At 42.9% G+C, this 25,035-nt stretch overlaps 1 protein-coding gene across 1 annotated transcript in view; it reads left to right on the forward strand.

Annotated features, from left to right (window-relative positions):
* Window positions 1–2,745: 2,745 nt before the first annotated feature.
* Window positions 2,746–25,035, forward strand: part of LOC120054624 (prolyl 3-hydroxylase 2-like) — a 96,827-nt gene continuing 74,537 nt past the window's right edge. The window contains exon 1 of the mRNA XM_039002114.1: window positions 2,746–3,414. Coding sequence (XP_038858042.1) covers window positions 2,998–3,414 — 417 coding nt within the window. The 5' untranslated portion in view covers window positions 2,746–2,997. The remainder of the gene's footprint in view (window positions 3,415–25,035) is intronic.

Here is a 25,035-nt window from a genome sequence, read left to right on the forward strand (position 1 = left end):
TCTGTGGCCAATGACCTTGAGCCTTCTTGGATGGCAACTTATGAGGTAAGTCTATGGTAGCACCCAAGGGGGTTGAATTTTCGAGCTCTCCCGTAGATTTTTCAGTGATGTCGTGTCCCCATGAGTGACAGAACACTGAGCCAATCACGGTGCAACTAGAGAACATTACCAACCCCTGTGCTCCGTATTTTCTGCCGGCTGCCCCACCACAACAGAAAGTACTGAGCTAGGCTGAAACACCTGCATTTTGGAGCTGCCTTACTTAAGAAAACAAAAAAGAGACCATGTTGGTATGCGGCTTTATTATCTTTAAACATTGTTTGCAAATTAATTCCAAAATAACATGCAAAATATCACGGCGCCACTGCTTCCCCTCTACCGCACCTGCTGTCTCGACCTCTGAATAGTCGGCTATGAAAAGCCAACTGACATTTACTCCTGAGGTGCTGACATGTTGCACCCTCTACAAGTACTGTGATTATTCTTTGACCCTGCTGGTCATCTATGAACATTTGAACATCTTAAAGAACATCCTGGCCGTAATGACCATGTACTCTTATAATCTCCACCTGGCACAGTCAGAAGAGGACTGGCCACGCCTCAGAACCTGGTTCCTCTCTAGGTTTCTTCCTAGGTTCCTTCCTTTCTAGGGAGTGTTTCCTAGCCACTGTGCTTCTACAGCTGCATTGCTTGCTCTTTGGGGGTTTTGGGCTGGGTTTCTGTATAAGCACTGTGTGACATCTGCTGATGAAAAAAGGGCTTTATAGTAAAATATGGTATATAACCCAGCCCATGGGACAGTTTATACACTATATATACAAAAGTATGTGGACACTCCTTAAAATTATTGGATTCTGTTATTTCAGCCACACCCGTTGCTGACAGGTGTATAAAATCGAGCACATAGCCATGCAATCTCCATAGACAAACAGCAGTAGAATGGTCTTACTGAATAGCACAGTGACTTTCAATGTGGCACTGTCATAGGATGCCACCTTTCCAACAAGCCAGTTTATCAAATTTCTGCCCTGCAAGAGCTGCCACGGTCAACTGTAAGTGCTGTAATTGTGAAGTAAAAACGTCTAGGAACAACAACGGCTCAGCCGCGAAGTGGTAATCCACACAAGCTCACGGAACGGGACCCATAGCGAGTAAAAATCGCCTGTCCTCGGTTGCAACACTCACTACCGAGTTCCAAACTGCCTCTGGAAGCAACGTCAGCACAAGAACAGTTTGTCTGGAGCTTCATGAAATGGGTTTCCATGGCTGAGCAGCCGCACACAAGCCTAAGATCACCATGCACAATACCAAGCGTTGGCTGGAGTGGTGTAAATCTCACCGCCATTGGACTCTGGAGCAGTGGAAACGCGTTCGCTGGAGTGATGAATCACCCTTCACCATCTGGCAGTCCAACAGTCAAATCTGGGTTTGGCCGATGCCAGTAGTGCGCTACCTGCCCCAATGCATAGTGCCAACTGGAAAGTTTGGTGGAGGAGGAATAATGGTCTGTGGATGTTTTTCATGGTTCGGGTTAGGCCCCTTAGTTCCAGTGAAGGGAAATCTTAACACTACAGCATACAATTACATTGTAGATGATTCTGTGCTTCCAACTTTGTGGCAACAGTTTGGGGAAGGCTCTTTCCTGTTCCAGCATGACAATGCCACCTTGCACAAAGTGAGGTACATACAGAAATGGTTTGTTGAGATCAGTGTGGAAGAATTTGACAGGCCTGCACAGAGCCCTGACTTTACACCCATCGGACACCTTTGAGATGAATTGGAACGTCGACTGCGAGCCAGGCCTAATCGCCCAACATCAGTGCCCGACTTCACTAACGCTCTTGTGGCTGAATGGAAGCAAGTCCCAGCAGCAATGTTCCAAGTGGAAATCCTCCCCAGAAGACTGGAAGCTGCTATTACAGCAAAGGGGGGACCAACTCCATATTAATGCCCATGATTTTGGAATGAGATGTTCGACGAGCAGGTGTCCACATACTTTTGGTCATGTAGTGTATCACAATGGCTCATGTTGTGGTATGTTAAGTTATTATTTCCCATACCAAACATGTTTGATTTGATTCACATAATATGCTGTTTAGTAAGAAAGTGTTGAAAGGGGAAAATAATATAATTTAAGTATTTCTCAAAAGAGCAAGTAATGACGCTCTGCAGAAAGTACCAGAAAGTACTAGAATGACTATTTGGGGCCTGCAGGGGGAGACAATATCCAGTGATTGGGCATTTTGAGAGGGTTGCGAAAGGTGATATGAGGTACTCCAGGCATCCTTCGATCTCTCAAAGAAAATGATTTATGTAAAAAAAAAATATAAAAAAAATGTGAGTCCCATTTAACATTTCCAAAATTGTGTATGGTACTATCTAGAGGGTAGGCCTGCAGTGTAGCCTAATAAGCTAACAATTACAACAGTACTATAACACCTCTAAAACTGAACAGTAGTTAGTTACACTCTACCCTGTGTGTTTACTAGTATAGACTACACTTCAAACATTTCATCCAGATAGGATTTATACTTTTTCTTGTGAAGTAGCCTAGCCTATAGATTTAGGCTGATTGTTGCTATGATACAACTGTTATTCGTGTAGTACCATAGCGCAATTCATAAACGTAGTCGCTTTACAATTGTGTCTAATGACACGGCAAATATCATAAGAACTCAGTGAGATGTTATGACCATTCATTTCATAGCAGAGGGGGAGGAGTTAGTGTGTGTGTGTGTGTGTGAGGGGGGTCATTACAGAAAATGTGTCCCTGACTGAAGTAGTCCAATTTCCGCCCCACCGCCGCCCGCAACATCTACCAAAGGACGCATTTAATGGGACACAAATCTTCATTTTCAACTCCTACGTGACTGTCACATTCTATCTGGACTCCGCAAGCCGCCCATGGTAATTGTATTATATGACTGAGGATTTTGTACAAACTGCAAGCTAGTGCGCGTGAGTAGTGTCCCACCAAAGATAACTAACGACAAAAAGATGGATGTGCACTTTTCCATTAGTAGTATCTTGTCAATTGTCCTTCAAGCGCTCTTGTTGTCTTCCTCATATGGTTCGTTGGAGCCCTACGACCTTTTATACAATAATGCCGTCGACGCCTTTTACAGAAGTGACTATAAAGATGTAGTGCGATACATGGAGGGAGCGCTCAGCAGCTACGCAGAGGTCCGCCAGACTAAAGTCCGATGTCGACTGAGGTGCCAGGACCAGCACCCGTTTGATTCTGTTTCCATGGACCTGCAGTTCTTTGACGTGGTTCTCCGACGATCAAATTGTCAAAACGAGTGCATTGAAGAGAAGGTTGGAACGCAGTCCATGCACAAAGTCAGCGAGGATGTCATCCAGGATTTCCAGAGACGAATCCCGTACAACTATCTTCAGTTGGCGTATCAGAAGGTAAGATGCTTTTTAATATATCTGACAATCAACGTTTGATAGGAAAGTTCTGGATATTAGTCACCCACCTTTATTAGGCTACAGCGTATCATTCGCTGACTTACCTACAAAGGCTACTGCAATAAACTCGTGCGCAGCTGGATTTTCACAGCTGTTGCTGCTGCTGAGCAACGTGAAGCCGTCGGTGTTGCTGTTTCTGGGTCGACGCAAGAAAAGATACAATGTTACATACGTCTCTGATATAGCCTACCTACTGTATCAGTTTTTGTTGCAAATCATTTTTGGGACTTGAGTGGAACTTTGTTTCCGTTTTTCAGGCGTGTTCTCCTTCCCAGCTCTGTTATTAGCCTATTTATAGCCCTTACACAAAGGGCTATTGTAGCCAATGATAAGCAGCGTTGTGCTTCTATTTCTGTGCGTTTTAGTTCTGTGATATGTTGTGTGTCTATTGTAATATAGACCTGCGTGAAAAGGAAGCAAACTCAGAGTTATGTGCGCAGGTTCGAGGCTGAGGGAGGAAGGAATTTCCATCACTCACATGAAGTGTGGTCACAAAACGTTCTATCTTTATAATTTAACGCTAACACGACGTACTCACACACGCACATATACATCAATACCAGTGACATGCGGTGAGGTCTGATGCCGCGCTCAGAACAACTGGGAACTCGGACATCTCTGACTTAAGTGCGTTCAAGACAACTGGTAACTCCCCCAAAATTAAAACGATCTATGACTGGGAAAATTCGTTTTGAAAGGTCATCTAACCCGGAATTGCAAATCGGTACCTTTGGCATCTTTCTAGAACTCCGACTTTCTGACTTGAAGATCACTGACGTCATGATTTGACCTCGTCATTTTCCCAATGTCTTGAAACCATCATGAGGTCAGTCTTTCCGACGATAGCACTGAGATTGAAATGATCGTGCTATTTTCTGTCCCTTCCTTTGAAGTGGTCTTCCATCCCTTATCACCCCGTTACGCTAGAAAATCACACGTTTAAAACTGTTTCGGATGCAATATGTTAGCCACCCTGATCAGTTTACTTTTAGTTAGCAGTAAAACGGATGTAACAGCCAAAAGGCAGACTACGTGTGACGTCCGTTGGTAGGTGAGAACACTGCCTTTCCCATAACTTTTTTCACGCCAATACCCATGCGCATTTATTATTTGAGCGCAATGAAAATGAATGGGACATATTGGGCGTTTTAGTAGATCACTTTGTCAAGTCGCCGCCTTTCAAAATGAGTTGCATTATGGGGATAAAAATGTTCGACTAGGGCCTACATGTCACATGAACTTTACCACAACCATGTGATCAAAGGTCATGAAGTTTAAACTGCGGTCGACTGCAATTTTCTACAGTTGCTCCTCACCAGCTGCAACTTGTAGCCATCACCTGCATTGTCAACCAATCATTAGTGTTTTTGTTTGACCCACGCGAACGGGACCAAAGACTTGACTGAAACAGGAAGCAACTTTGCCTCGATGCTATGTATACAATGTACAAAAGTATTATTGATTTAAAAAAAAAAAAAGATTGATGTATTTTTCATTAGTTATTGTTCAATAATTATCACAGGGTAGGCAGACCGCATGTCACTGAACATTCTACACACATCGCCGGTTATGTAATTGGACGATTTAGTAATAGCCCCTCTACCAGTCTCTGCCTGCACTCATTCATAAAGTTTTCCAGACATGCCTCTGCCATTGAAGCGAAACAGGTACACACATCTGTGCACTTGTTTTCCATTTTAGAGAATTGTATGCGTTTTTACAGCCTGATGGTTTCCTGTGCCATGCCAACTGCTGGCAGCAACTGCTGAAGTGTGTTGTTGCTTTGGCTGCCAGTTACTCCTTGATTTCCAGCCCATCCCACAGAAACGAATGGTGCCTGATTGCAGGGTGCTTCTCAAACCCAGATCTGCAGCACTTTGTATGACATTGGACTGTCTAAAAACTCGTGCATACGCCTAACAACATCACAGAGCGGGTGAATGATCGTGATCTCCCCAGTAATTAAGCACCAACAACATCGAATACAGCATCTTGATTGTGAAATAATGCAGAAATACCCACAAGTTAACAGAATCATCATCACTGCCTCAAATTGTCTCGAATAGCTTAGCCGACATTGACACTGAGATCAACTTTTTCCTCAGAGCTCTTAGATTTTACTGTGCTGCTGGCAGATGGGTGTGGGAACAATGAGAATATCTATTTGATTTGTAGAAGAAATATCCTTCCCTTTTTTATAGGCTCAAGTGCCCAGTTAATCGTTCACATACCCTAATGGCAGTAATCGGGGCGACCCGACCAAATTAACATAGAATTGTGAGTTATAGATCTATCATTCCCATTGAAAGCAAGTCTAAGAAGCGGTATATCTTTTCTATATGCGCTGTTTCTATGTTTCCCATTATTTCTTTGAATTTTTGCGTATTTTACCCCAGCTTAAAACAGCTGGAAATACAATATGTTTGGTTATTGAAAATATATTTCACGGCCTCCCTAGTGGCGCAGCGGTCTACGGCACTGCATCGCATTGCTTGAGGTGTCAGTGCATACCCAGGTTCGATCCCAGGCTGTGGCATGACCTGGAGTCCCATAGGGCGGTGCACAATTGGCCCAGCGTCGTCTGGGTTGGGGGAGGGTTTGGCCCGGGGGGCTCTTTACTTGGCTCATTGCGCTCTAGTGACTCCTTGTGGCGGGCAGGGTGCCTGCAGGTTGACTTCAGTTGTCAGTTGAATGGTGTTTCCACCGACACATTGGTGCAGCTGGCTTCTGGGTTACGCAGGCGGATGTTAAGAAGCGCGGTTAGATGGGTCATGTTTCGGAGGACGCATGACTCGACCTTCGCCGAGCCCGTTGGGGAGTTGCAGCGATGAGATCGCAATTGGATATCATGAAATTGTGGAGAAAAAGGGGAGGTAAAAAAAAATACATTTATATATACTGTATATTTCACAGCGGTTTAGGTGGTATAATGATTCTCTACACTATGCATTGCTTGTTTTGTCACATAAACTGAAATTAGGCGAAATATTAGAATGTTTGCAACCAGCTAATGGCAAAGTGATTTCTGCATATTGAAGCTTTAAGGTCTATAATAATAGGGGTTCATTTAGGGCATGTAATTCACAATTGCATGTGTTTAGCTTTAGAAGGACAATTATTTAGTTTGTTCCTAATTAATGCATGCATTGAGACATCCATGTCTCATTAATCCTTTACATGAACTAAATGTGTAATTGAGATGCTATCAGAAGCCCCTGATGTCCCTGAACTTTGAACTCAGGGTGGGCATTGCGGCTCATCAAAGAGCCTAGTGGACACCTGGCTACACTTCCCCACTGCCTACAGACATATTCGTCTGCCGCCCATGTGAGTCATGGGGGATCCAATGCCAACCCGCTGACACAGGTCCCCCATCTTAGAATTGGTGGGGAAGTCACTGTCTGCGGGCATAGATGGTTCTGTTTCCCTCTTTTTTTGGATCGGCCCAATGCTTCATAGACTGGGGGGTGCTGCAGCCCATAAAATAACAATGTACAAGTCTAGACATTTGGGACAGACATCCTCTGAGGCAAGACCTTGGCCCAGCCCTGTAAATATTACTCATCTGTGCTGCAAAGGGGAAATTATTTTACCACCATCTGCACAACAGAGTATGGTGGCATTATATTATGATATTTTCAAACGGAATAATAAGCAAAAGACAAAGGCAGTAACTAATAGCGCCATGGCTGTTTAATAGATTTCCTCCTCCGTGTCTCTGCATGTCTCCCAGCATGTTGATGTCTTTATGAACTGACTGACATGGCAGCACATCAAGGCCTAGAGGTCCTGTGTTGACCTCACAACAGGTAGAGGGGGAGATCTGAGGCATTCCTATTGGTTGGCTTAATACGACTATATTAGTAAGAGCAGGCTCTGTGAATGCGTGTCGGTGTGCATCGAGGTGGGGGCGCGTACTGGTGATTGTGAAAATAAACAACATTCCTACACTATTTAACATTCCACCTCTGGACCAAGCCTCTGGCATAATGACCCCTTTCGGCCTGGCAGAGGGGCCCATAGACACCAACACAGACACTAACTGTTCTGCCCTATTAAGGCTGGTACGTGTGTCCCCAATTCGCCCGTCATAGCTGAGCAAATCTTTTTTTTCCTTTTGTGGCCTGTTTGCTTTGCTAAAAGGAGAGACACGGTATGCTTGTGCATGAGGTAAAGGGAGACTCTTGTACGGCCCGTGGGCCTGACCCAGGTAGACTGCAGTAGTACCTGGTGGTTGGCCAGCTTTAGGCTGGCTCCACAGCCTAAAGCCACAGCAGGATCAAAGGCCCTCAGCAGCCCCTGGACTCCCAGGACCTGGTCTCACTGGCCCCAGGGCTCGATGCTATTCCAGTTTTTTTTCTGGATCAAAAAGGGTCCTAGGTGGTGGGCATGGCAATGGGTCGGCACGGCTGAATTTAAGAGAACATTTTAGAGGTCCTGTCATGCCAAATAGTGTCCCCCTTTACGTCACCATGGGATTCGATAAACTATTAGCGTCCGTTGCTATATCAACAGTGTGATGACCTAATGATTAGAATTTTGGAGGTCATTATAGCCTAAATTACGTTCTTTTCATCATCGCTATGCAAACAAGGCTGGTTTCCAGGGCAAGTTTTGTTTAGCTAATAAAATGAAAACATTAATTTGAACTACTTTTGGGTACCTTGTTAACATTACAACATGAAAATCCATGTCTTAAACATTGCTGCGTTTTGGAAATGTTAAAGAAAACGTGTCATCTGCTTCCCTTACAGATCAGGAAGACATGCTAATTTCCACTCCATTTACATGCAAATCCATTTGATTTCTACACTGCCTTGTCTGGCTGTCATGTTTTTATTTTAACCTGCCTTTCTCTTATCTACACTGAAATAATATAATTTCAGTAGTCCTGTTATGATTTTTTTTTTTAATCTGTCTCACATAGCTCATTAGTACACCCTGGTGGTGGAATATATATATCTATTGTAGGTCCTAGGATACATCAATGAATAATGCCAATAAAGCCCCTTGAATTGAATTGAATAATGTGGAATTTATAAATACCATCAAAGGATACCTTACAATAATGAACACCTTGTGAAACAGCTGTGAAAACCAACCTGGCAATATTTAAGATTTTAATACATAAACTTTGATCGTTTTTGGTACAATTGTGCCGTTCATTTATTTTCACAGTTTTTTTTTGTTTTTGGGCACTCCCATGGCAATCAAAGTCTAAAATACTGAATTCTGGTGTGTGGAATATAGAGGAGGTGGTTGCTGTGTGGGTGGAAGGTTCTGCCTGTCACTTGTTCTCAACAGGCAGCCAGTCTCGGAAGGGGGACGTGAAGAGGGAGACTGCAAAGTCCAGGCACTGCTGCTCTCTTTGTTCTGAGTGTTTGCAGTGCTAGTGTTTTCAGTTAATCTGTGTATCTCACATATTATAAGCCCGATATGATAGAGCAAGAAAAGCTTCTTAGCAGATAATGACAACATGACAACAACAGTAGCTGGAGAGGATGTAATGAAAGGTTGGAGGGTGGTTGGGAATGGAGGACATCAGGTGGATCCACGTCTGAGTGTTGGGCAGAACCCCGAGGTCCTGGAGAACAGGAGCAGAGTTAGTAGTTTAAGTTTACAAAGAAAGCGTTTCAATCCCAAAAATTTGACTGTTGCACTGTTTGAAAAAATGCTTAGGCGGGCCCGTCCAAGGATTTCGATGGCTGAACAATCCCTGTAATCTCCAACCCATCTGGGGGAGGGCCACTGGTCGACCATTCTGAGGGGAGTTTGAACTGGTGTGAACCAGAGGTCCTAACCACAGTGCAGCAAGGCCCTGTAGGTGCCGTTTGTAATAGGGCTGCCTCTCTTTAAATACTTATTTCCCTTGTTGTGAAGTTTGTTTGTGGCTAGATTAGTTACTGTATTCAAGTGTTTGCCATGTATTGCCAATTAACTGAAACATATTTGAAGAGACAAAGGAACAATTCAATTTGATCACTTGAACAGCTGTATTTTTGGGGGATACGACTGGGGCCAGAGGTTATATATGGCTTTGACTAGGGCCAGATGGCACAACGGTTTAATTTATAATGAATTAATTTATTACTTGACATATGAGGATAATCTGCTTTCACAAATTCCGTCTGCCCACCATGTGACACATTGGCCTGCACGTCGCTCTGTATCTCATTGTGGACGAACTGATTTCCCATTGTTGCTTTGTTTTGGAAACTTTCCCCCCTCTCCCAGCGTGACTTTATGAATCCTGCTGTTCTTGTTCCCTGCTCTCTCTGTCCGGAATGCCTCGTATATTACACGTCTATCTCAAGACTCTACATCAGCGTTTCCCAAACTCGGTACTCTGGACCACAAGAAGTGCACGTTTTGGTTTTTGCCCTAACACTACACAGCTGATTCAAATGATCAAAGCTTGATGATGAGTTGATTATTTGAATCAGCTGTGTAGTGCTCGGGCCAAAACCAAAACGTGCATCCCCTGAGGTCCTGAGAACTGAGTTTGGGAAACCCTGCCACATCATGAGGACTCTAGGTCTTGTGTTTTCCACTGTGAATAACTTGATGATTTGATAGCCACTCAGCAGGCTACTTGTTGTCGTTCAGCTCCAACTGTCTCCAGCGTAGATCTCCTCTGAGATCGGGACTTGGACGGGACTTCTGTTTAACTGAAACCCCTGCCTTGATCAGAGTGGATGTGTGTAAAGGAAGTTTAGGTATGGAGGGATAGGGGAGGTTCGTGACCCTAACCAATTACAAGGACTCCTTTTACACTACGCAACCGTGCATTGATCATCGTCGCGTCTGTCTCAGTCAAAGCGCTGTCACCACGCTGATACAGTTAGCTAACCAGCCAACAAGGGCAGGAGAAGGAGGAGATGTCTGTTTCTAGGAATGCTGGAGTTTGAAGCTGTTTTTTTTTCAGAGTGGAAAAAGGTTCTCTCTCTCTCCACGACGTTTCTATTACTCATAGTACTCCAGCACAGTATGTGTCTGGCATGGGGGGAGTAGATCCTGTTATTGTCGTCTGTTACTGATAGTGGAGGATTGAAGAGCTGAGAAGAAGGAAGGGGTCGAGGGGATGAATATTATTTACACCAAACAGAGAGTCAGGGTGACTCCAGGATAGAGAGCAATTATGTCCTACGTTTATTTCCTCTGGAACCTTTCGATAAGGGATATTACTCACTGATGAAGGATAGGACCTAGGATAAAGGATAGAGGCTTAGGATAGAGACAGGGAATACATAGGGTGAGAGGCCCAGAAAAAAACCTTCTCCGTCTTCCTGTGTTTTGAGGGCCAGCTCTAGCCTACAGATGAAGGACCTGGAGAGATAGATGTCATGTGGAACGGTGATGCAAGGCTCGCACAATTCTGATAACTTTCCTAAAATTCCCAGGTTCTAAGTAATCCAGGTTGGAGACATGGGGATTTAGGGAAAGTTGCCAGAATGTTGTCACTCTATGCAAGGCTAAAGACAGGGCTTTCTTGCCACGTCTTTCGGGAAAGGGTTTCACCTCGGAGAGAGCTGTTCTGTTGGTGTTGTTTCTCATCTCTTTGCGACCCTTCTTAATTTGTACACGATTGAAATGTTTTAGAAAAGTTTCTCAACGTACTCTGCCGTGTTGCTTTCGTCAAACCTTTCGCAGAGTCGGTAAAACTCTCCTTACGGTGCACCTTCGTTTCTGCTCATGTGCCAATCCTAAATCCTCCCCTGGTTGACTCTGAAGCATGCTATAACTAACTTCCTGCACTCTGCCCACGGTTAGCGTGGCTGGGCCTAGACAGAGTGGCACTCGGCTCTGCCAAAGACCTTCTGCATGACTACCTCTGAGCGGATAACAGCACAGCAGGAATGTGGGTGAACTTTCTCTAATGGTCCGTGCTGTATTACTGCATTACACTACCTTATTAACGATCAGAAGGCTAGGGGAAAGAAGGGAGGATGCTGAGAACGACTTCCTAGAAGACTGCCGTGTTTGCAAGGGGAGATGAGGCTGCAGACTCTGGAGAGAGAAGAAAGAGAAAGACCTGGCCAGGAAGTGGCGTTGTCAAGTGTTGACACAGTGTAAAGCCGTAATCAATCGACAGAGAGAAATTGCCCGTGCTCTTGTTTCTGAATCCAGGAACTGAGAGAAATCAAGCTTCTGCTGTTTATTTGATATCGGTTTCAGTTCCTTGCCATAGATCACAATATCCCTCGTCGTGGAAGTAAGCAGTTGGATGGAGATGCGGTAGCCTGATCCAACCAGCCAGTGATCAGAGAGCATGTCTTTCTCAGTTACTCTTGTTTCAATTAAAGAGGCATTCATCAGTTTGAGCGGAAGGCTCAGGGGTTGGCATTGACTGTGTACTGTGTGCTGTGTGAGAATGTGATGTGAATTATTGTGTGGCCTGTGAGGGAATGAACCCTTGGGTGTCTCCTTGGGAAGGATCCTGCCTGCGGAAAAAGGTGGAGTGTCTTGCCAGGCCCAGAATCTGTTAGGCTTGATTAATGATTATGTGCTGCTGAAGGTTTGGATCAGCAAACTTGTGGGACCCTCCACCTTCGCAGTTTTGACTGATCTGCTTTTGTCCCCTGTCAGTATAGCAGAATGCCTGGCTCTTTTGAATGACCAGAGGAAAAACCATGAAGGTGTGTGGTGTGCACATGCAAACATGTTGTCTACCGTTTTGCTTATCTATGTGGGTCTATGTGCATGTTCACACAAAAACAGGAAAGTGAAACTTTGGCAGCTTTGAGGATGAACTGCTGTCAGGTGTGCGAGGCCAGAGAGAACATCCATAGAGACCAAAGGGACATTTGTCTATGAACTGACAGTTTGCTGCAAATCCCACAGAGCTACGCTATGGGCCTAGAGGGAGATATCTGAGTTGGGGTTGGGGAGGAGGGGGATGATTTTGAGGGGAAAGACAAACTGTGGTGGACTTATTCCTGGGTCTTCCATGGTGTGTCGCACCGTCCGGTCTTTCACAGTGGGGAGAAATGGGAAGGGGGTAATGTACACTAAGGGCAGGACACAATTGGTCACCACAGGTTTGGTTTTTTGACTGAGGTGATATTGTCCACAGTCAGCCACTGGCTGATGATGTGTTCTTATTTTCTTGAATGGTTCTCTGTCGTAAGAAAGAGTCAGTTTTAGCATGAACAAAGTCCTTGTTTGAGAAGTTTCCACATGGAAAGTGACATTTTCCTCAGGTACTTTTCCCACAATACACTGAATGTTTACACGGTGTGTTCAATAAAGACATGAAAACGTATACTTGTTTGTGTGTTATTAGCTTAAGCAGACTGTGTTTGTCTATTGTTGTGACTTAGATGAAGATCAGATCAAATTTTATGACCAATTTATGCAGAAATCCAGGTAATTCCAAAGGGTTCACATACTTTTTCTTGCCACTGTATGTCGGCCTATACCGTAACTCATTCTGCCTGACCATGTGCTATACATTCCTCTAGGCTCTCATATTGCTTCCCTGGAAGTTCTGGAGAGCTGGGCCTTCATTTATAACTGTTGCATAAATGTAACACTAAATATATGCGTGTGCCACTCCTGAATAGACTGCGCACACACAAAACTATTGAGATTTATAAACTTACCGCACATCATACATATGCATGTTTCCCAGTATATATCTGACCTGTCCTGAAACTGTGTGAACAAGCATTATAACTCCACCTAAAAAAAAACGCTCATCATTCACCTTTTATGGTGACAATCAATGTTCACACATTTTTTTCGTCACTGAGCACATTTTTGCTCTGCCGAGCGCAAACTTGAACATTGTGAAAATGAAGTGGAAGTACCAGCTCACGTTTACTGTGGACACTGAGGCTGTATCCGCTTTAAGTTACAGTTTTAACAGTTGCCAAGTAGGCTACTGTGGCTACTTGATCATAATGTAGGTCTACCAGACTCTCCTACCATCAAAAACAATGGAGAAAAATGCATCCCATAACATTTTAACATGAAAATAGCTCTTCTATCATTCAGCCTACAGTAGCAGAAAATGTGTGGTGTTCAATGTAGACCTCCATTCCATGAGACTTTTGGGGGGAAAAACATGCAGGGCATTGACATTAACCTGTTTATCCACTTGTCCTTCAGACAAGGAGGTGACTGAAAATGTTGTGTTGTTTGATGCAAGAAACCACTTTACAATATCAATTTAATTATTATTCCCAGATTATACTACCCTCTGCCTATTGGCTACTTAGCTTATTCAAGACTGTCTCAAAATATAACACTGCCCCTTTAAGACATAAAAAAATGCTCTTTACCTGACTCGCTTTTCAAAGATGGCTAGAAATTAGGGCTGTTGGACTAAGATTTTTTTTTTTGGTAGAACGAGAATCGTCCTGTACTTTCGATCAATCGATTGGTCGAAATGTTTCAACTTGTTTTTCCATATATAGACAGACAACCTATGTGTTTGAAAAAAATCCACTTCATATGCACTGAGCTTGTCTGATGCTTTAAGCACACTGTTTGATTAAATAATGAAGACACACAAATCACTCAAGAAAGAGCCAAATGGTCACACTGTTTTAAAAAACAACAACATCAAGTGCTTGTGTGACTGGCGCAAGTTGTCTCATTCTCCTCCCTACTGCAGCTAAAAGTCACCACAGCACAGCAAGTGTTTATTACGCTGTCCGTGCTGAAGCTGTGACATCATTTCAGCCATTTTAGTTTCTTACTTGTTTCTGACTGAAAAGTTCTGTTACCGAAATCCCTTATATGTTAAGGAAAAACATTCCCTATTCCCTCAACCCTTACTCTCTTTACGTGAAACATGTAAGCATCGCATGCATGTGACCAATAGGGCCTAACCTGTAGCCTATCATAATGACATCAATAAATTGGTTATAACAAACTCCGAAAACAGCAACACGTGACAGCAAAATGGATGCGGAGAACGTGAAAAAGTATCTCGAAACAGGCAAATGTTTACTGGTTGCTCAGGAGGGAAAGGGGAAGTCAGATCTGTGGAAGACATTTGACTTAAGTTGTGGAAACTACTGGAGATTTAAAAAAAAATTGATTACAATATTCCTGACCGTTTTGAACAGTGTAAGCAACACTAAATTAATAAGTGTACCAGAGAGTCTGTTCTAACAAAATAAAACAATATATAAAGCCTTTATTACAGCAGACTAAAAACAGTGGCATGCAGTAGGAAGCTCTCATCTATTTATATGCAGATGATACAGTCTTATACTCAGCTGGCCCCTCCCCGGATTTTGTGTTAAACGCTCTACAACAAAGCTTTCTTAGTCCAATAAGCTTTCTCTGCCTTTAACCTTGTACTGAACACCTCCAAAGCAAAGGTCATGCGGTTTGGTAAGAAGAATGCCCCTCTCCCCACCACTGTGATTACTACCTCGGAGGGTTTAGAGTTTGAAGTAGTCACATCATCATTTTGGGGCAGCAGGAAACCTAGTGGTTAGAGCATTGGGCCAGTAACCGAAAGGTTGCTGGTTTGAAACCCCGAGCTGACAATGTAAACATCTGTAGTTCTGCCCCTGAACAAGGCAGTTAACCCACCTTTCCCCGGTAGGCCGTCATTGTAAATAAGAATTTGTTCTTAACTGACTTGCCTAGTTAAATAAAGGTACAATTAAAAAAATGTATGGCTGGACGGTACACTAACCTTCTGTCAGCACATTTCAAAGCTGCAGGCTAAGGTTAAATCTAGACTTGGTTTCCTCTATCGTAATCGCTCCTCTTTCACCCCAGCTGCCAAACTAACCCTGATTCAGATGACCATCCTACCCATGCTAGATTATGGAGACATAATTTATAGATCGGCAGGTAAGGGTGCTCTCGAGATGTTCTTTACCATTCGGCCATCAGATTTGCCACCAATGCTCCTTATAGGACACATCACTGCACTCTACACTCTGTGAACTGGTCATCTCTGTATACTCGTCGCAAGACCCACTGGTTGATGCTTATTTATAAAACCCTCTTAGGCCTCACCCCCCCTATCTGAGATACCTACTGCAGCCCTCATCCTCCACATACACCCGTTCTGACAGTCACATTCTGTTAAAGGTCCTCAAAGCACACACATCCGTGGGTCACTCCTCTTTTCAGGTCGCTGCAGCTAGCGACAGGAACAAGCTGCAACAAACACTCAGTTGTGGCTGCTTCGCGTGATGTATTGTTGTCTCTACCTTCTTGCCCTTTGTGCTGTTGTCTGTGCCCAATAATGTTTGTACCATGTTTTAGGGCTGCTACCATGTTGTGCTGCTGCCATGCTGTGTTGCTACCATGTAGTTGTCATGTTGTGTTGCTGGCATGCTGTGTTGTCTTGTGTTGCTGCCATGCTATGCTGTTGTCTTAGGTCTCTCTTTCTGTAGTGTTGTGGTGTTAAATAAAGGTTAAATGACAATAACAATAACAAAAAAATCGTGAATTGCGGTTTATTTATTGTTTAGGCTAATTATTTAAAGATCCCTTTGTTATTTAATTTTTAACCAAAATACTAATGATAACAACATTACTTATTACAATGATGATCATAATAACAATTGTAATAATAACAATAAGAAGGAAATCAAGAAAGAGGAGGGTACAGGAGTGAGAACTGTGCGCATATTATATGTGACAAACAGGTGCTGTTAGATTACAATGTTATTTTTCTGTCTGTTTGGAGCAGTGTAAACATCACAAAATTAATTATAAGTAATGCCAGTCTGTTCTAACTGGGGGAAAAATAAAGTCTTTATTACAGCATAGCAAAGATTCAAAACAGCCGAATCTGTGAAATTGCTTTATCCAACATTTTGCCGTTGCATGAGGCTTTGTGCTCGCGGAATCAGTAGACTATTAAACAAACACTCAAACAGGAAACAGATGCAAGATCTATCTTATTTCCGTAGATATGTATGGATGATTTATAAAGCCACGCACATTTAACAGTTAGGGTCTTGATTATAGACCTAATTAAGTTGGGGTTTCCTCTCTCCTCAATTTTCTTAGAGGCAAGGGCTGTTTCCTCATCTCTGCTGCTGCTCCCTCTGTCGCATTGTTCTCAATCCCAATATGCTGGTTGACTTTGCTATCATGCACATAGCAATTTAGGGGAAGGCGCCAATTCTACGGCGCACTGAAGATTATGTTTCAGAACCGCGGACAGCGACCGTATCCAACGCGGCAGAAAGCACATTTGTTATAAAATAATATCAGATTTATTAGTGTTGCACCATTATTTTAGCATAATATAACCATATACAATTTCAGTACCACATCTCTTACAGTGATGCACTGTGCCATCCGTGTGGCATTCGAAATTGATAATTCCACTGAGACAGGCGCGAATCGTCCAGTCGACTAAATGGGTTCAGCTCTACTAGAAATGCACACAGTTTGTGCTCTTGTAGAAAGCAACCACTCCCCCATTGTTGACTAGAAATGAACTACATCTGGGCTAATAACTCACTAACTAGTAAAGAATATGAACCAATGTGCACAGGTCGCTACATGTAGCTCTCGCTTTGATCTCAAAACAAGCGCATCTACTCACGACCGCTCATGCTGTAAACACAGTCCAGTTCAAAGTGAATGGCGCAGATCCATAAATGGCAATGGCTATTTGCTTATAGGCCTACTGCAGCTCTAACGGGTTATGGCACACTGGTCTGTGTAGAGTACGGGCCTGAGTCGTGCCTGTCAATGCAACAGAAACCAACTCCTACAAGAAAATCTCTTGCACAGTTAGTTTTGCATACTAAGTCTTGCATAGTTCATTTTGTTTCGGTATGTTACAATGAAAGTGGCTAATATTGCGTTGAGTCGATCACACTTCCCAGAGTAGAGCGGAACCTTGATAATGTTAACTAAAGGGGAAAACTCTAGAATGTTGAGTGAAGTTCAATCTCGTGCTTCTCTGCATGGGCTGATATTTCTTCGGCAGTCCGAGGGGCGCGCGACTTGGCGCAGCTTAGAGGGAACATTGCTGACCATAACACCCTTATTTGCTGTATACTTTGGAAGTATTGGAATTAGGCCAAGACACTATAAGGAAATAGCAATGTATGGCGAACTTGATCAAATGTCTTTGGAGGGGTTGGTAGAATGTCTTCTTTTGCATTGACATTTTCTGTATCTGACCGTGTCTGAAAGACAAAAACAATTGCACATTGTTGTGGACCTGTAAAAAGATAGTTTGAATTCAGTAATGTTTTGCTTTTACTTTTTCACTAAGCAAAATATACTGCACTCCCCACTGTCTACTCTGATTTTTTTGTATAATTAGCCTACAGTAGGCCTAGTTACAGTAGCCTACATACTTCAATGGAAAAGATCTACTGTCTGTTCACTTGGTAAATTCTACTGTATGTTATAAACCGCATTCCCTTTCGGATGCAAAAAGTTGAAATTATAATATCTAATAGGCACAATTAGAGATGTGCATGGTAATTTGTTGTATGGCTACTTTGGGAATATGAACTGATCATGACCAGAAAAGGTGAGGAATCTGTTCTGTAATGGTTATGATACTCTTAAGTGTGTTTTGAAATTGAAAAATCAAATATGGTTTACTCGATAAATTTGTCATTGCAGTATTGCCGATAGTCCCTCTACATAGCAAAACTGCTGCTATGCCAGCCGCCACTCAGTGCTTCAGCCACGAGAACTGCACAATGCCAAGGAATGTCAAGCGGCGAAAAAACATCATCAGCATCAAGCTAGCTCATTCTCCAACAGAAAGGTGCAGTAATGAGAAACGGATGAATTGACACAGTGACCAAAATCTAACTCCTGTTGCAAATATTAGTTTAGGTTTAATTCACGAATAAAAATACTTGTGTCGACGTGCCCGGACATGCAAGCTAGCTAGCTAGCTAAGCAGATAGCTATGTGACCTGTTAGCAAAGATTATGTATAACTAACCCTTTCATCTGTGGTGTTATCTACCTATATTAGCTACTATGCTAGCTAGCTAGATAAATATGGTGCTAAGATATCAAATAGGAGTTATTAGCCAACGTAGCTAGCTAATGTTAGCTGTTTATCATTTTGAACATGCACCATTTTCGACAACGAGCCATCTGACTTGCGGTGTAACCACAGAATTCCTAAACCTCTTTGGTGTAACGTTAGCAATGTACTGGTGTGCTGATCTGACCAGCTGCCATCATATCCGTAAATTGACAGTTGATAGTCGGATTAGATGATTTTCGTAATAGGGAAAGAAGGAAGTGTTTTGGAATGCCTAAATAAAGGTTGGCAATAGGTTTAGCTACCTAAGAAAATTCCTGCATGTTTATGGCCAAGAAAGATGTTCCCGTGTTCTCACTTCTCAAACTAAGTCATTCAGACAGAACGTGCATCGTTGTTAAATATTTTTTTCTACCCTCTCCTTATTAAATATAATTCACATTTATGGCTTAGTAGCAAATGTCAACGGCATTGAACTAGCTAACATAGTGGCAGTAAACAGCAGCCAGCAAGTGATATGAGTGATCGAGAGACATGTGAAAGGGAGCGGAGTTACAGCCTCGCTCTATCCAATCGTAGCAGTGAGATCAAATTACAACCCGTCCATTTCTTGACAGATAGCTGAACTAGCCAATTTAGTTGTTTCGAATTTCGTCCTTGCACCTGAGTTTTTTAGAGATCTATTTTTAGAGATCGTCCTGACAGCTGAAAAAAAATGTTTCTATAAATAAGGACGTTACGTTGGACCATTTGCATTAAATAGATGTTATTTTATTCCGTTAAACTAACAGCAGTGCCTATATGATGTCCTTCCATACAGGCGTGATATAGGGCTCACGAGTGGCGCAGCGGTCTAAGGCACTGCATCTCATTGCAAGAGTCCCTGGTTCAAATCCAGGCTGTATCACATCCGGCCATGATTGGGAGTCCCATAGGGCATTGCACAATTGGCCCAGCGTCGTCCGGGTTTGGCCGGGGTATGCCATCATTGTAAATAAGAATTTGATCTTAACTGACATGCCTTGTTAAATAAAGATAAAGAAATGCTGCGGTGATGCTTCTATGCAAATGTTGTTGATCAGTAGGCTAATATAAGTCCCACATCGAAGGAAAACAGGTTGTTTTTCATCTGTAGCACCATAGACTCCACTGATCAGTCAAAATGAGCTCAATAACTCAATGCTTGCACACACATTGAATATGCATTCACCTGTATTGTGAGTAGGCCTATGCCATCTTAACTTACCCAGTTCATCAAGAGATTTACCATTAAAATACAATTATTACCATTATGTTATGTAGTTAGGTTGGTAAAAAACAAAGTAAATTTGATTGTTTCTGGGAAATTTTGTCATCAACATTTTCAAATGTAATGGTATTCGAATATCGGCCTAAAATATCGGCCGTCGGCCTCCTTGACCCCCAAAAATCGATATCGGCCCTAAAAAAAATCCGTATCTGTCATTCTCTACTACAAAAGTCAATGGAAAATATGAACCGTCTGTTCTACCGTTAAACTGTGCTTCAGCCCAGATCAAATAGAGCAAAAATACTTGAAATATCTTATCTATTCACTTCTACTACAGTGAACTGGGTCCAATTAAATGAAATGGCAGCTTTATCACAACATGTTGTAGGCCTATAGGCTATTTGGCATCACAGTCAGAAAAGCGGAGGAATTTATTCTGCCAAGGATCATGGAAATTAAATAAATAATAAAAAATAGATGCCTGTTAGAATTTATTTTTTGATTTTCGCTCTTCTCACTAACAGCAAATGATTGCGTCTTGTTATTATATTTAGCTACCTGTTTTTTTTGTTATGAATAAGAGTGTCATCATATATTCCTGCACAAGGCTACTACTAAGCTGCTTTTGCCTTCTTGCAATGCTTCAGACTTCAACCACTAGAAACTGTGGTCTGAAGTTTGCGGGAGGAGAAGCACATTCTCACGTCAGGTTCAGTTTTGATCAATTCCAACCTTTTCTTTGAAAACTGGCGCAACCATGTTTTGGGGCATATTATTGTGTGTACGCAACGTTTATAAATGAGGCCCCTGATGTGTTTAGGGTGGGAGCAACTGAGTGGGTGGGTGGCGAAAAAGGACTTTGAAATCGTCCTCTGGTCTTTTCCCAAATAAGGACGGATTTCAACCAACATCTAGATGTTATCTTCTTTCAGTAAAGCCTGGACCATTGCTTGATTGGCCCACCCAGTTAAGGAGATTAGTTTAGCTAGCTTGTACGGCCCAGTCATGCAATGAATTGAACTCTGTCCTTGTGAATTGAATTAAACTTGACTGAAGTCCTCTGTGGAAACAGAGAATCTATGGGGCTTTTGGATGTGCCTGCGATAATATAGCAGGCGGCGGTCTGGTCCTCAGATGTCACGGCAGATCCATACGTTTCTGATTACCCACCGCGATTCGATCAACACACTGGGGTTCAAACAACACAGCCAGGCTGCAGGAACTGATCGGGGGTCTGTGTTGTGCAAGCCGTGTCTAATCAGACTGGGGTGCAGTAAGGTCGAACGTAATAGCGATGCCAGCGATCTACGTTGTGATGCATGACTGCGTCCAATCTAGTGGCCATGTTAGAATTGTGTGCGGCCTTTTGAGATGGCAGGCTTGTGACATGTTTACATGTCTCTTTTAATGTCTCACAATGTGCTGAATAGGGTTGAAAAATGTTGCTAACTTCCCCAGAACCCCTGTTTTTTCCAGAAATCCTGTTTTGGAGGATTCCGGATATTCCGGTCGCTCTCAGCTCTCACTCTCTCACTCTCTCACCCCGAGACTATGAGGCTATTTCCTGGTGAAATTCAATTTGAGGTGTTGATTGTTTACCAAGAGTCTCTCTGCTGTCATTAACCCTGTGAGTCCCAGGGTGGCAGTATAACAAACACGTGATTGTGTGTGTGTGTGTGTGTGTGTGTGTGTGTGTGCGTGTGCGTGTGCGTGTGAAATAGAGAGACAGAGACACACATGTGTAAGCATAAGCTAATAGCCCAAAAATACTTTATTTCTGACATGCTGAGCTTTATAAATCTTGGAAAAATGTGAATATCCTAACAGGACCATGAGGTTTGGACACAGAACACTTAAGCCTCTCGATGTGGAGATTTTTACAACACACCACTGCCACCCCAGATTCACATTCCACATGATGCTGGGCTTCCAAGTGATAACCTCTTCTCCACTCCTCTTCAGTGTTTATCTGGGGGAGGGGGGTCATTTTCAAGACCCTGCGGTGACCTGGCTGCGACCCAAAGCCGACCTTCGAGGCAGGCACCATCTCCACATCTGGTTCAGATTGTGTGCCACCTCTGCGAATTACAGCTAAACACAGCTTTAACCAGCCGTGATGGCTAACGGACTCCCTGCCTACTCGATTGCAGTGGTTAGGGGTTTATTTGACACACATTTGACGAAAAGTGCCTCGTTGTCCTCCTTCCTCCCCAGACAGCCCTGCTGAAATATAAAGTTAAAGTCCTACATGTGCCAGGGTCACAACTCTTGACTTCCACTAGATTATTATGACTAAGCAAAGTGCTGAGGGAGAGTGTGTATGTTGGCGTTGTCCACCACGTTATCCTTTTATCAGTGGACCCGGGACAGATGTCCTCACAGAACCTTGACCGTACATCCTGGGGCTTCCCCCAAAATTCACGGGGGAAGTATGTCATTATCCTCACAGAAAGAGTGGGAGTTATTCCGCGAGAAGATCTCCCGCTGGCTTCCACAGCACCCCAAGCAGATTAGCTCGGTTGATGAATGGGATGTGTGGAGAAAGTTTCGGAATTTAATAACGACTAGTGAATTAGAACTAGGGAAATAGATGACATTGATCTGGCAAGACGTGATGACAATAGCCGCGGTCACTTGTGTTCATGCCTTTGGAAAGTGAAGCTTTTCTTGTGCAATAAACCCGAGTAATAGCGTTGTCTTGGAATAACGCATAGTGAGAGAAGGATTGGGTCGATGAGCAATGAGCATTCTTGGTTGGGATTCAATCAAATGCCTCTGACTGCTTCCTGACAAGGTCGTAACCCTGGGAAGATCCCACACTGGGGGTTTGGGTTGGAGATGCCAGATCATTTTTGTCTTAAACTCCCCTGGCCTTTACGGAAGGAAACATGAGACTTCCCTTCTGAGGTACCTAGATGTAAAAGTGTTCCATCTCCTTCTCTTCATCTCCGATGAGTGTAACAGCTTGGAGATCAGTGTCAGGCCCTGACTTGGGCCACTCATGGTCCCTGTTTGTACAGGACTTTTTGTTGTTGTCTTAGCTGTATAAAAGACACTGAACAAGCTTAACCCCCAGGTCAACCTATCAACGTTTCCCTTATGTCAGAGTCCTGTCTTGTTTAAGTGGAGTCTTTCAACTTGATGTGGAGATTCCTCATATGAATGACTCCGTTCCTGGTGAGAACAGATCGGACCAGCACAGATGACAGGACGCTGGGGCGCCCCTGTGTGCTGGGAGGAGATGAGCTGTCAATGAACTGTTTGAAGAGCAGCGAAGGCGGCGTAAAATCAACGTCGGCGGCTAGCCGCTGAGATCAGTGGAAGCATTGTACAGAACAAACGGCTAGATTGTGTCGTGTGCATTTGAAATGAATGAGCAAGTCTATTCGCAGTAGTTCTTCATGATCAAGACATTGCCAGATGGATGCTGTGGTATGTACACAGCTAGAACAGACTCTGCGTGGATGTCTTCCTAGAGAACCAGGCAGCATCATCTGTTCTTTGTGTTTAGTACAGAAGGCTTACTTGGAGAAAGAAGGATAGGGAGGAGGGATGGGGTAACTCCTTCACTCTCTCTTTAAAGTTAGACTTGACGATGTGACGTTGAAGTGAACGGCAACGTGAGTCAGTTTCCGCAACAACTAAGAACGTTTTAGCTCGAGGCTCAACTTCTCCTCTGTTTTGGGTTCCCAGGCTACCACGCTGCGTGGTCCCATGGTGTTTATACTTGTGTACTATTGTTTTTACAGATGAACGTGGTACCTTCAGGCATTTGGAAATTGCTCCCAAGAATGAACCAGACTTACCAAGGAAATTGCTCCCAAGGATGAACCATTACTTGTGTCATGCACAAAGTAGATGTCCTAACCGACTTGCCAAAACTATAGTTTGTTAACTTCTTGTCAATATGGGGGCGCTGTTTTCACTTTGTAAAAATTCGTTCCCAAATTAAACTGCCTCGTACTCAATTCTTGCTCGTACAATATGCATATTATTTTTACTATTGGATAGAAAACACTCTCTAGTTTCTAAAACCGTTTGAATTATATATAACTCAAGTTGCAGCAAACTTCCTGTCAGGAAGTGAGAAATCTGAAATCGGGCACTCTGTTCCAGGGTCAGTTTATTAATTTGCATGTAATCTATGAGTCGACATGCACTGCATACGATTTCCCCTAGATGTCAGTAAGCAGTGAGAATTGGAATGGGGTTGCTAGGTAGATCTGAGGCCGTATAAAGGCTCTTGGAACGGGGGGTGCACTCTTTTCAACGTTCGTCATGACGCGAGACAGACCTCAGGATGGCATTCTGAAAAGCTCTCGTTATAGGCCTTAGATATATCCGGCTCTGATTTTATTCGATATAGGTGTTAAAAACATCATAATGTAGTTATTTTAAACCGAGTTATATCAGTTTATATCAGTATATTGCGATTTTCGGAATTTTCTTTGTGCTGCGCTATGAAGAGTTGGACACGTCTGGGCCACATAGCTAATGTTTGCTGCTAATTCCTAAGTTGAAGACGACAATCTACAACCGAGCAACGATGATTCTGGACAAAGGACAACTTGCACAAGATTCTGATGGAAGCTCATCAAATAGTAAGAACTATTTATGCTGTTAATTCGTATTTCTGTTGAAAAATGTTAAACTATAATTCCGCCATTAATTTCGGCACGGTCTCGCTGTAACGCACGCTGTATGTCGTAGTAACGTTAATTTTAAAAATCTAACACAGCGATTGCATTAAGAACTAATGTATCTTTAATTTGCTGTCCAACCTGTATTTTTTAGTCAAGTTTATGATTAGTTATTGATTAGATTAGGTGCCTCTCCCAAGATTTCTCCCGACATTTTGTTTGAAGTTTGGCTACTATTCACATTGTATAACCACGATTTGTGCCGCTAAATATGCACATTTTCGAACAAACTCTATATGTATTGTGTAATATGATGTTATAGGACTGTCATCTGAAGAAGTTTGAGAAGGTTAGTGAAAAAATTAATATATTTTGCTGGTTTATTTGCTATCGCTAACGTTATGTTGAATGAATGGGGCTGTGTGGTAGGCTATTGTAGTAAGCTAATATAATGCTATATTGTGTTTTCGCTGTAAAACACTTAAAAAATCTGAAATATTGGCTGGATTCACAAGATGTTTGTCTTTAATTTGCTGTACACCGTGTATTTTTCATAAATGTTTTATGATGAGTATTTAGGTATTTCATGTTGGTTTCTGTAGTTATTCTAGCTGCTTTGGTGAGAGTTGTGATGGTGGCTGCAATGTAAAACTATGATTTATACCTGAAATATGCACATTTTTCTAACAAAACATATGCTATACAATAAATCTGTTATAG

This window comes from Salvelinus namaycush, chromosome 10 (genome assembly GCF_016432855.1).
Source record: "Salvelinus namaycush isolate Seneca chromosome 10, SaNama_1.0, whole genome shotgun sequence".
NCBI classification, from domain to species: Eukaryota; Metazoa; Chordata; class Actinopteri; order Salmoniformes; family Salmonidae; genus Salvelinus; species Salvelinus namaycush.